At 36.4% G+C, this 13,441-nt stretch overlaps 1 protein-coding gene across 3 annotated transcripts; it reads left to right on the top strand.

The window, feature by feature from the left end:
• Positions 1-3,102: 3,102 nt before the first annotated feature.
• Positions 3,103-13,316, top strand: LOC105257017 (WD repeat-containing protein 20). Of its 3 annotated transcripts, XM_011267355.3 has the most exons (5): positions 3,103-3,829; positions 4,434-4,616; positions 5,463-6,926; positions 9,761-9,833; positions 10,699-13,316. In XM_011267355.3, the coding sequence occupies exons 1-4, from the start codon at positions 3,560-3,562 to the stop codon at positions 9,809-9,811; spliced, it is 1,968 nt and encodes a 655-aa protein (XP_011265657.1). In that variant the 5' UTR covers positions 3,103-3,559; the 3' UTR covers positions 9,812-9,833; positions 10,699-13,316. The 3 variants fall into 3 exon arrangements, with proteins under 3 accessions (XP_011265657.1, XP_011265656.1, XP_011265655.1); XM_011267354.3 differs by lacking the exon at positions 9,761-9,833; XM_011267353.3 differs by lacking the exons at positions 9,761-9,833; positions 10,699-13,316 and having other exon boundaries at positions 3,104-3,829; positions 5,463-7,897.
• Positions 13,317-13,441: the final 125 nt, after the last annotated feature.

Here is a 13,441-nt window from a genome sequence, read left to right as displayed (position 1 = left end):
TATTTTGGATTTTTGTATAATAAATTATCCCATATAATAAATTATTCTATATTAAATTTCAAATTACATTTTATATTAAATTTGTACTATATATTTTGTTATAATTATTTTATAATTTGTATATAGCATAAAAATATTATACATAAAAATATATTAAGCATAAAAATATTATATTAAGCATAAAAATATTATGTTGGTATAAAAATTATAATAAAAATATATAAAAATAATGTTAGCTATATTAAAGTGAACATAAGAATTCTTTATATTTTATATAAAGAAAAAGACTTAAAATATTTTGCACCGTCTATATTTTTCGAGTTTTAATTATAAAAACTTCAGAAGAATCAGTGATTAATTTGACAAATTCTATACATTGTATTAATAATTAAATTTTTAAATAATTAAAAAAATGATTGATAAATAACAAAGATCAGTTTACTGCTAATTAAGAAGATTTATAAAAATACGGTTTTGTGTTTTGTAAATAAAAAGATATAAATATGACAATGAGTATAAAAAAATATTTATTTCATCTTTGAATATTACTGTATCTTTCGCAATTGAATAATTTATTTACTATCAATTTACATACATAAGTATCTAATTGTTATACAGCACTACTGGTGCTACCGGCATTTCGTGCACGTAACAAAACCAGAAATTGTGCACATTATATATTACTCTCTGAGAACATCCATGAACATTGGCTTTGTAGTTCATGTTCACGTTTTCAATGTCCATAGAGGGAGTATCGCTTTCAGGGATCACCTAAAAGCAGGCCATGATATCTCTCAGTCTTCTCTCTGGCTTCGTAATTCAAGTCCACGTTTTTATCTCTACAGAGGGCATATCGCTTTCATTGATCAAGCAAGCTTTCAGATTTCTCTCTGTACATACATACGAGTGGGTGAATTTTATTAGGAATGACAAATATGAATCGTTTGACCAATCAAGAGAGAGAAATATCTGCCTCTTTAGATCGGATCTACAACAGTAAGATATTAAACCGTAAATTATTGATCAATCACAGTTGAACGTAAGAAGAATAAGATGAATATGATTGATTAATTTCTTACTTAAAGCTTAACGCTTAAAGCTTACTACATTTATTGTAGATCCGGCCTTAATTCTGATTAGTCAATCAAAACGTTCTAAGATATTTAGGAAATCGAGGTATATACGAAAGGAAATAGCGGTATATACGAAAAACCGAAAATAATCTTTCAGAAATAGTGCGTTCGCGCAAAACATCACGTGATTGCACGCGTCGATAAGATTATAAATTGCAATATGGAATTGAATTTGCTGTAGATTCATGAGGTTAATTTCTCTGTTTGGTTTTTCGATATCGTGCACGCGTATTAAAATATCAACTGAATTAAAAGGAAAAAGTTAATTTCCGTGAAACGAAAATAACTTCGAAATCAAAAATCATTAATTTGGAAGAATAAATCTTTTAAATCTATAGTCTATATAATTATAAAAATCAATTGTTAAAAACTATCTTCTTGACAAATAAATAGATTCAATAATAAATTTAACAGTAAATCTTTAATAGTAAATTTAACAGTAAATCTTTAATAGATCTTTAATAGATCTCTAATAGGTAAACATCGTAAATCGTTAATTAATTTTAATAATAGATTTAATAATAGATTTTTCTTCAATTTCTGACTGTCTATTGTTATAATTAAAATAAATAAATAGAAAAAAAATATAAAAATATATAAAAGAAATGCAAAAATTTTTTTAATTATTTAATTCTGAAAATTAAAAATATATTAGTTTATAATAGTTTATAATTTATATTACTTTATAATAAACGAATTGTAGAAAACGAGAGAGAGAGAAAAATTCTTTTTATTCCATATTTTTCTATGATAAAAATGTCTAAGAATTGGTTCTTTACCGATGTCGGTTAAAAATTAGCTACGCTTAACTAACAATAAGATCTGTTCGATAATTATATATAAAGAGCTCTCGTGGTCATTACGGTGATCTAAAAGGCGGACAATCAGCTGAATTACAATTCAGAGTTAAACGACATTAATGAAATCCGCACTTACAATAGTATTACAACATCGTCTACCTCGCTCCATGTATATTACATAACATTTGTCTACTATGCAATTATCTTCGATAAACTAAATTCTACAATGCTCGAATTTCGCAAACTCGCGAGTTGCGATAAAAAGATTGGCGGGCATTCCTGTAGGAGAGTCAGAAGACAGGAGGAAAGAAGAGAGAGAGAGAGAGAGAGAGAGAGAGAATGAAATATAGTTCGAAAATGGGATTCGATCGAAATCTCGTGGAAACATCACAGCAAGTGGAACGAACGACAACAACGGGAAGGAAGCGGCAGGCGCGCGGGAAGCAGGAAGGAGCGGGTGAAATTAATTGACCCTTTGCTTCGCTTGTTTACAAAATATCCGGCCCCTAAGAGGGCTCGCGCGAACCGCCACGCCGTGTCGAGGCGGATGACTTGGGATGCGCGCGCATCTCGATGATACCGCGGTTCCCAGTGACGTACGAAGGGAACAGCGGTGCATTTGGTGCATGTGTCCTTACGTACAATTATTAAGTACACAGCAATTGGAAATTTAAATTAATTAAATTAATTAAAATAATTAAATTAAATTAATTAAAATAATTAAATTAATTAAATTAAATTAATTAAATTAAAATAACAAATTAAATTAATCTCGAGGCAAAGTTTCTCATATTTCTCACTGAAAATTATCCGAGAGTCCCGCTTTCTTTTTTCCTCAAAGCAACTCTTCCACGTTAAACATTTCTTACGTAGCGTAAGGCTCGATCTATTCGGATAAATTTGCATATATGCATAATGCGTCCAGATAACCGTGATTAATGATATTGATTAATCATGTCGCTGTCACGTGTTGCCAACAATTATATTATCAACATGACAGTTGATTACATGAAAGATCGATGGACTTTTCCGCGATAGGCTCTAGCATCCTCGCTCGCGAATCACGCCGACTCCGACTCCCGATCGCTCGGGGCGCCGACAACCTTGGCGCGGCCCTGACACGAGCGTGAACCGCCGCCACCGTTCGGTAAACGCACTACTACACGAAGGGAGCCTCGTAGTAGTATCTCGAGCGCCCTTAACCGCGGTTCACGCCGTGTCAAGGCGAGAAAGACGGAGCTAGTCGAGGCAGAGCCGGCAACAGACGCGTTCGACGCTTTTCTTGGACGGAACGTGGTGCCCGGGGTGGCCGCGGCGAGTCGAGCGTGACAGCAGCTCTGACAGCGGCCGGCCCTCGACGGCCGGCGGAGCCTGTCTCGCGCTCCTTCGGACGAGCGCACGGGGCGCACGAGCGAGGGGAGTCACACGACACGAGTCGCGAGACAGAGACGGAGGCGAGAGGCGGACGACGACGTAAGTCGGACGGTCGATCAGTCGGACGACACGGACGGTGGCTGCACTCGGCGAGTGCAGTAGCAGCGGAAGGCTCGGAAAGCAGCGCGGCCTACGAGCGATTCCCCCTGCGTGTCTGATGAGCTCCTCCGCCGCGCCGCTGCTGGTGGTAAGATGGCTGTGCAGCTGGACGGAGGAGGGAAGGAGGACCTGAAAACACAGTTCGTCACGCGGGAGGGTACCTACAAGCTGATGACCCTGTCGGAGTACTCGAGACCGAACCGGGTCGGCTACACCAACAGCCAGGGCAGCGCGTCCGTCAGGGTGTCCTTCGTCACGTTGCCGGACCCAGCGGATCCCACGGGCGCCCAGGGTCTCGGCGACCGAATGTGCTTCAACTTCGGCAAGGAGCTCTACGTTTACGTCTATCGCGGCGTCAAGAAGGTGAGTCGGTCAGGAGACGTCGTCCTGAGACGAGGGACCTAACCTCGAGAGTATCACCGGACTCCATCTTTGCGGTTGGCTCGTCACCACGCCTCGCGACGAGGACGTCGCGTCCTGACGAGCCTCGTAGACAGTCAACTTCGCGAGTCATGGTCGCGGTTTTTTTTTCTTTTTTTTTTTTTATTCGCGAACGAACGACGAGATGACGTCTTGACACGTCAAACACTCGAGCGACACTTCTTGGAAATGTCCCGAGTATCTTGTAATCGTACAGATAATGATTGCTGATAATATTAGCATGTTACCATAATTCTTAGTATTTAGATCATTAACTCACACATGTGTTAACGTAAAGATGGAAGATTAATAGGCGAGATTGGTTTGTTATGAAGATCTTCCTCGGGACTAAATTGTTATGTAGAGACGCAGCATTTGAATTTATTTCCTTATTTAAGTAAGAAAGTAATTTGTCACTCGTCAAGTAACTAGATATATGATAAAATGTGAAATTTTTCTATTGTCGCTGAAAAGTAAATTTTATTTTATTGCTGAGATTTAGTCCGAGATACTTAAAGTTTTAATACTCATCATTGGAATGTTTCAGGCTGTGGACTTGAACAAACCAGTAGATAAAAAATTATACAAAGGGACTAATCCAACTTGCCACAATTTTAATCAAACAACAGCGACAGCTGATAGTGCTCCATTATTGGTGGGATTTTCTACGGGGCAGATACAATTGATCGATCCGATAAAGAAGGAACTCAGCAAATTATACAATGAAGATGTACGTAGAAATAAATTTTGCATGAATCATAAATTTTTTTTATCAGACACTAGAGGAAAACTTCTCTCCTGTATTGCATTTATTAGCCAGAGAGAGAATTTTGATTTCCTGCATTATATCTACAATCTATCTTATATTGAGATAAATAATCTGATAGTTCCAACAAGAAATTCTTTATGTAACTAGTACATATATCGTTATATTTGCAGTGTGTACAAAAGCTGTCGACACTTATCCAATCTCTGTGATATGTGTACGTTATCTTATTGAAATATGATAAAATGAAAAATGAATACTAGTTCAGTCGTTAATTTCACCCATTATATCTCATAATGACAGTATTTAATATTTAATAGCACATTATCCGGGCTACTTTTTATTGGTAGAGCCATGCGCTAATTCAATTATAACTCAATCAAATAATTAAGCTCAACAAGCAACATTACATAATTTTCCGCTATCTTCTCATAACAGATGGCTTAGGTGGAACGGTTGTGCTGCCTATTTTAAATACGTTTTAATGTCAATAAATGTGTGATTCATTATTTTTGTTTGATCATTATATTTTATGAGATATATGTGTACACTTAATACTTGTCTTCTCTTGACCCTCTACCGCTCGCTGTTATTTTCTAGTTACATATTGGTTTACTGTATATCTTGAATACTATTATTTTCTTTTAATTTTTATTTTTAGTCATCAATTATTATAACTTTGAAATAATAACATAAAATGTTATTATCACTAAATTTTTTAATTTAATTTATTAATATTAACTTTATAATATGCTTTGTCTTGATACGGGAATACAATTTTCTATTCAATAAAGAATATTTATATTTCAGAGGCTGATAGACAAGAGCAAAGTGACATGCATAAAGTGGGTTCCTGGCTCGAACAATCTATTTCTGGTTTCTCACAGTTCTGGTCAACTGTATCTTTATAACGAAGAGCTGCTTTGTGGCACCACAGCGCCTCACTATCAATCATTCAAGTCAGGTGATGGATACGCCATATATACCTGCAAGACTAAATCCACCAGGAATCCGCTGTATCGGTGGGTGATAGGTGCGGAAGGTTGTTGTATAAATGAATTCGCCTTCAGCCCTTGCGGCACGAATCTAGCTGTGGTATCTCAAGATGGATTTCTGCGCGTTTTTCAATACAATACCATGGAGTTGGTCGGTTCGGCAAGAAGCTATTTTGGTGGCTTTTTGTGTGTGTGTTGGTCACCGGACGGACGTTACGTGGTGGTCGGTGGCGAGGACGATTTGGTGACCATTTGGAGCTTCCACGAGAAACGCGTCGTGGCGCGGGGACAGGGTCACCACAGTTGGGTGAGCGTGGTCGCCTTTGATCCGTATACCACGTCCTACGGCGATCACGATCCTGATTTTAGCGGCTCGGATGACGAGACGATGCCACACAGCAATCACAATCACTTCCACGAGAAGTCGCACCGTCTTTCTACGACCTCGCAAGGCGGCGGTGGCGGCCACTCGAATCGTAACTCCTGTGGCTCCGAATTGAGAATGTCGGGTGGCACATGCTACAGGCTAGGCAGTGTATCCCAAGACACTCAGCTGTGTCTATGGGACATCACGGAAGATGTATTGAGGCAACCTGTGTGCGCCAAGCAAAGATCCTCCGTAGCAGGTACTACCAGCGGTACCCTGTCGTCTTCGGGTACGTTTAATAGTGGTAACGGGACAGCGGCGACGGCGAATCATCACTCGAACTCGAATGCTAAACATAATAACTCGAATAACGTAAATTTCAAAGAGAACGCGAGTGGTAATAATGAAAATAGTAATAATAGCACGAGCACGAACGCCGCAGTGGCGACCGTGAATTCGTTGACGCAGAGGCTAGCGGGTCTTGGTTTTGGCGAGCGTAAAGGTGATAATCACAAGAGAAACTTTAGTCTCACTATGCGAGGCGGAGGCACCGGTGCGGCAGCGGCGACAACAGCGGCCAACAACAGCACGACAGTCGTGCAAAACAATGGTGGCGATAAGGCGAGCACTGGAAACTCAACGAATACGACGAATAGTAGTCTGAACAACAGTGTCGGTGGGGGTTTAGTAGGTGGAACGGGGAATAAAAAGGTTAGTTCCGTGATGGACGATCCCATGAGATTGATAGGGACCGCCTGGTGTCCCAGGTTCGACGAGTGCCCGGTCCTCGAGCCGCTGGTGTGTAAGAAGCTGGCGCACGAGAGGCTGACTGAATTAGTGTTTAGGGAAGATTGCTTCGTGACGGCGTGTCAGGACGGATACGTGTACACGTGGGCAAGACCCGGCCACATGGTAGGTCCTCTCACGATAAGCAGCACCCTGCACAGGCCATCACACCATCATAGCAACAACCCTTACACTAGTAATATCAATTCCATGCGATGTAACGACCTCTGATGTAACCCGTTATCTCCAAATCGTTATTTAGCAAGCCCATCAAGTAGAGTCTGTTAGTCTGAAAAGTTAGTCCGAATCCTGTGTACATATATATATATATATACATAGAGTTAGAATTTAGAGTGATGATCGTGATGAAAGTGGCACGGGAAAATCTTGTAATACTTTGGAAATCGTCTTCCTATCGCCTGTCGTGGTAGCGGGAGGAAGTCTCGAAGATGAACGATAGTTTTTGCTCGGAAGTATTAGAACAAAATACACATTAATGAATTCGGTATTATCTTGCCGGGTGTTTGATACGACGATCGCGTCGCTGTTATTTAAGTTTTATATACTATGATCAGTATATATATATTTTCAGTATATATATATTTAATCTTAGAAAGAGAGAGAAAAGAGAGAATCCTTATTCAGTCTGTTTAAGTCTACGACTTAAGATATACATTTGCGTTTGAGTTCTATTAGAGAGTATTGGGAGGTGCCATCAAAGAGAAAGCATTAAGAATTTTTTTAGTATTTTTCTTTAAGTTTATATTGTGTATATAGGTGGATTACAGAAGTACATGGACGGACGATACTATGAGTGAACAAAAACTTGTAGCCTAAAATATACTTGTTATTATTAGATCCTTTAGACAATTTTAGAGCGTCTTTTAGTATTATTATATATTTTTTCATATTTCTTTATAAAGTAATAAATATATCTTTCGGATAAGTTTACCTTTTATTCAGAATATTGTTTCCATTTGATTAGATAAATTCGCGATATTCTCAAATCAATTAACAAATCTACTACTTAAAATGCATGAAATTAGATATTTCAAATTAAGTAGTGTAGAACGCGCGCACACATACTATAATTTGTTTTCTTCTTTTCAGATATATTAATATATTTTTTTATTAATATTGCATTTTTGCGAAAGATACGAACAAGCTTAATTTATATATATATATATATATATATATATATATATATATATATATATTACAGGAGTAGACAAAATAATCTGAACACCTGAAAAATAAATACTAATATATTTGTTTATTAATAAGATATTGTGCCACCATTTGCTTTTAATATAGCTTCAATTCTCCTTAAAAATAAAATCATGCAATTTTTAAAATAGTCTCTAATAGAATATTGTCCCATTCTTCTATCAAATAATGCCATTTTTCAAGATGATAACGTATTCATAGCTAGAAAAGCTCAATCTTGATTTGAATAGCATCAAAATTAACTTCAACGTCTTCTCTGGCCAACACAATTACTTGATTTAAATATCATCAAATCACTATGGATAGTTTTGGAAAAGAAAATGAGAAGCAGATTTCCTCCTTCAACATCTCCGAAGCAATTGGCAAATATTTTGATAAAATAATGAGACAATATTCTACTGGAGACTATTCAAAAATTGCATGATTCTATTCCAAGGAGAATTGAAGCTTTTACAAAGGCAAATGGTGGCCCAATATCTTATTAATGAATAAATATAGTATTTATTTTTTAGGTGTTCACATTATTTTATCTACATCCTATATATATATATATATATATATATATATATATATATATATATATATATCCCATTTAGATATTATTAATCCTATTCTAATATGGCTAGTGCATGCGTTGCGAATAAAGAACAGTCACGTGTGCTTGAGGTTCATTCATAGTATAGGCTGTCGTAAATACCTGTGCCTAATGATGGTCTGGTCAAGATATATCCTCGCGATGATTATTGCAAAATTACGCGAGCTAGGATAGATATCGAATATCGATATATTTATGTTTTTGGTTTGCATCCTCGAGAGCAATGTTGTTTGAGCCTTATGAGGCCTTGTGACAGGGCAGGCCCCTTTATTGAAGAAAGCCTTCTTCCTATTTCCTGTAAAGTGTTGTTAGCTTAGCTTAGCCAAGTATAAAAAAATCAACGGACAATTACTTAGCCGAACACTGTCGTCTCAGATTAACGATACGAGATGCGAGAATCTTTTGTTGGAAACGATGAATTTTGCCTTGTTGTATAATAAAGCGAAAATTTGAATGAACGATCGCTGCTTGCTTTTCGCTTGTTGAAATTTTGTTCAATCAAGTGCAATGCAGAAGCTCCAGGGAGAAAAACAGTCGGAAAAACATACATATGTTCAGTATACATGCATATATGATACATGTAAGACGATGTCTATTCAGAGTTTGCCGTCTCGCATGTTTTCTTTTCTTTTTTTTTTTTTTTCATTATACTTTTGTCAATACTAGGTCCTGATACTAGGGCTCGAATAGTATTTCCTGGCGTTTTGCATACAGCATTTGTATCCCACACTCACCTTTTCATTCTACAGTTTTGACCAAAAGTAAGCTTCGTTAAATTGTGTTCAAGTGAACTAATATGCGAATTTTTATAAGTCAAATTTATGGCAAATATTTTATAATTCAATTATTAATTAATCTTCATTCCTATTAATTCACACGAGAGTTTGATAATACATTACAATCACATTGTTTTAATGAAAGCAGTCTTTTACGCTTTTGGCCAACGCTGTGAATGCCTAACTAATTGCGAAGTTTGCGACATAAAATTCATTCTAGCTTTTTTTATAGCGCGACTTATATGATTTCAAAAAAAAAATGGCGCGTCTTTTATAATTTTAAACGGACAATGCTTGCGCTTATTTCTCAAAGCCGACAAAGCCGATTAATTCCTTTTTCTCACTTTTGATTGATCGGAAAGATTAATGTTCTGTACCACGCTTTGGCTGATGCAAGAGAATATCGTGGATGAGACTTCCCTGAGTTATCGCATGGTACGTATGACTTATCATTTTCCGTTCTATTTTGCTTTTTTTTTTATCGCTTGATCGGACTTTGTCATTGAGTAGAATAGAATATACACGCTCGAGTCGTATTTACACACATTCTTATCGAGATATTACTCGACGACGCTTTCGAATTTTACACTATGAATTGCACTATATTTTTCTCGACGCACTTGCCAAATTTTCATTATCCCCGAAAAGTTTCCGAATTAAAATGAATATGCATAAATTATTTACAATATTTACAATACTATTTACGATATATGCATAAACTATTTACAATTTCGTTACAATTTTTCATTTACGAGAGATTTTGAAAATGTTAAAAATAGGTACGAATTTTTTATCTCTTACAATTTATAATTAAATTAAATTAATTGAATGAAATAATTGAATTAGAGAAATTCAACGATTGTCGAGGCAATGCTTGTGAATTTATATTTTCAAAATATTCAAAATTATTTGTGAAAATATAAATTCACAAGCATTATTTTGACAATCGTTGATTTTTTTAAATTCAGTTATTTAATCAATTTATTTAATTTAATTATTAAATTGTTTAATTTTTAAACTATTATTTATTTTAATTCAATTATTAAACTATTACTTATTTCAATTCAATTTATTAAATTCAATTATAAATTGATTTTTTAATTCAATTATTTATCTAATTTATTTAATTCGTTATAAAATTGGCACATGTAGAAGGAAAAAATAAGTCTAATTTATAGAATAATAACTAGCAATATTTAATGTGAAAGCTTTTCGGGAATGATGTGCGTTCACACACGTACGTGATCGGCTCAGAAGCGCGTTAATGTCAGCGAAAGGCTCACACTGTCTTTAATTTCAGCCGGGGATCGGCCAGGTCGGCGGCGCCGCTCTCCACGTGGTTAGTCCGGCGGAAGGCGGCGGTACCATAGTATAGCCAGAACCGGACATCGACGTCGGTCCACCGCTGGGTCATCAGGAGGAACCGCAGAGCTCGTCGCGGGCGACCGAGGCGCAATTTCAGCAGGCGTATGTACGCCGACGTCATTTGTACTACGTGTGGCCGAGCGAGAGTTATTCCGATACGATTTAAGTGAGCGATTGCTCGGCCAGGAAGTGGACGAATTAAAATGAAAACTCGAGGGGAATCCGTCTCTTTGAAACCGAACATCTCAGCTCTTGAAAATTAGGGATTGACCTTTAAATTCGCGAAATTTTAGTTTCGGTATATCAGCAATATTCTATAATAAAGCAAATATGCATCGATTGTGCAATAGAAACTCTAGGCCGATATTCATAGTCCGTTCTTGTATTTAAGATCATCTTAGGTAGGGTTTAAAAAATGTTATACATTAACTGAACAGAATCTTAAGTCTTTAGAATCTTGAGAATCTTAAGAATCCAAGATTAGACTTAAGGTGATTTTAAACGTAGGAATTATGAATATCGGCTTTAATCAACTGATCTTAATAGAGAATCTGCATTCCCGGTAGTTTTGTTGTCAAAACAATTTTTAACGATATTAAATCTATAACGCCCGGTTTAGAAAATCAAAAGAAACACAAGTTTACGGATTCTTATAAATTCTTTTTAATTCGCCTACATTTTACGGGCCGCAGCTTAACGTTTAAACACCCATACACATTCACACATACAGTGCTTTCGTTTTGGCAAGTCGATCTTCCGGTGCATATCATTTCTTCTTCCTCTTTCTTTCCTTTCTGTCGCGACGATGACAACGTTACGCGACCTCGCGCCTCTTTCTCCGCAAAAATCCGCGGGGTCAGGGAAGCAATCTGTGTATACATGTACATACATATACGTGTGTATATCTGATGATCGTGGCAGATGCGTTGTATCATTCCAAATAAGCGGTAAGCGTAGTATATGCATCTCAATTGGCGGGACACGTGAGTTCCTCGACGCTACCAAGAGCATTTTTCCGTGTATTTATTATGTGAAGCGTTGAAATTTATATAGACTTAAATCACAGAGAGCCAACTTTAGGACAGATCGAAAGGATAATCTAAGCTCTATATTCCACATAAAAATAACTCGTTCTAACTTGCTCATACGATGCTATGTATTGAACAATCGAACAACACGAACGTTTATAAAATATATTTAAAGAATACTCTCTCTAAACGTTTTAGATATTCTTTCACTTGGATGACCAGAAGTAGCTACGGAACATTCCTCAAATAGAATTATTTTGTTAAATGATTTTTAATTGAAAGTGTGACTTGGGTCTCTATCATTCTCAGTGCTTCATTTATCGGTTGATTATTTCGAAGGAAATATTCCGCAAGGCCGCGCGCGCGCGCGCGCGATATTAATTAGCTTTTAATTTAAACATAGAAATATACGTAGGAATTATATATTGTAATTAATAACGAAATACACGCAGCGTTAATTTATATCATTCTAGAGTACCTATTCCCGACTGCTTATTTCGATTGCTTATGTCGATTAGCTTTGATTACGAGCATTCCTGCGCAATTTCAGAGATTAAATATCTATCTGTTATCATATTTTCGGCCTTCGAATGGTCCTTTATTTTATGCCGGCACAGTAATTCGTTGCAGCACCGTTTACTCAAATTTTGCTTTGAAGACTCGATGCAAAAAACAGGCTGTAAATCAAGTTCATCATCAGAAGTTTTTATTCTCAATCGAAAAAAAACTCGTTATAATTAAACTTGAAAAACTGGAATCGCACACATGTATATTTACGGAATATAAAATAGATATAAAGAATATATTTGTTTAAACAAATAAGATATCATTTAGATTTTCCTAAGGTTTTCATTTGTTTCCAGTATTTACAGCTTTTTTTACGTCAAGGCTTCTTTAATGTTAAAAAACACCTCGCTACGTTTCGTAACATGCAACGTACGCACCGTCGCAGAAATTCTATCAAGGCACTGATATATTACACCGATAAGAGGACCGATTCTCGATAAGACTTTTTCGTTTCGATATTTTCGTTCTCGTACGACGGTGGATTATACCGTATTTCGAGGCACGACGACATGTATATTATTATTTTAGCAAATGCAAGCTCGTTAAAAGTATGCTGTGATATGTGTGCTATATGTGAGGACATTGACAAATGATGCAAGCGATGAAAGTCACTTCCAAGCACTCTGTCGTGCATCGAAAATGGACGATCGGACTTGTGACGATTACACATATAACTAATAACTGATTAGTTTCTTATTTATAGGCAACAATCGAAGCCGGCCTGCGACACCAGACTATAATTCATCTAACGATTCTGCAAGAAAAGGGACGGATGAATCTAAACGAATCGAAAGAGATTTTTTTTTTCCGTTCGTAATGATTATCTAATCTTCGCAGATTGAAATCTTTTAATTTCTTTTTATCTTTTTTCTATTCTCGTGTGACATACTTAAGCAATCGATATGCAATCTAAACTGAATCATGACGTATAAGTGGGAGAGAGAGAGAGAGAGAGAGAGAGAGAGAGTTTAATGTAATAATTTTAAGTGAAAAATCTATTTTCATTTCAAGTTTTTTTTTATTTCTTTTAATAAGAGAAATAAACATGGAAAATGATTCAACGATTTAATTTTTAATTTAGAA

The sequence above is a fragment of the Camponotus floridanus genome, unplaced genomic scaffold (genome assembly GCF_003227725.1).
Source record: "Camponotus floridanus strain SB8 unplaced genomic scaffold, Cflo_v7.5 scaffold155, whole genome shotgun sequence".
Classification (NCBI taxonomy): Eukaryota; Metazoa; Arthropoda; class Insecta; order Hymenoptera; family Formicidae; genus Camponotus; species Camponotus floridanus.
This window is presented reverse-complemented; position numbering and strand designations above follow the sequence as displayed.

Bases quoted from the DNA above. Each gene is read 5' to 3' on its own strand.
- LOC105257017 (XM_011267353.3), top strand. From the start codon at position 3,560: ATGGCTGTGCAGCTGGACGGAGGAGGGAAGGAGGACCTGAAAACACAG. The intron at 3,830-4,433 runs GTGAGTCGGTCA...GGAATGTTTCAG, and splicing joins TCTATCGCGGCGTCAAGAAG to GCTGTGGACTTGAACAAACC. The intron at 4,617-5,462 runs GTACGTAGAAAT...TTTATATTTCAG, and splicing joins GCAAATTATACAATGAAGAT to AGGCTGATAGACAAGAGCAA.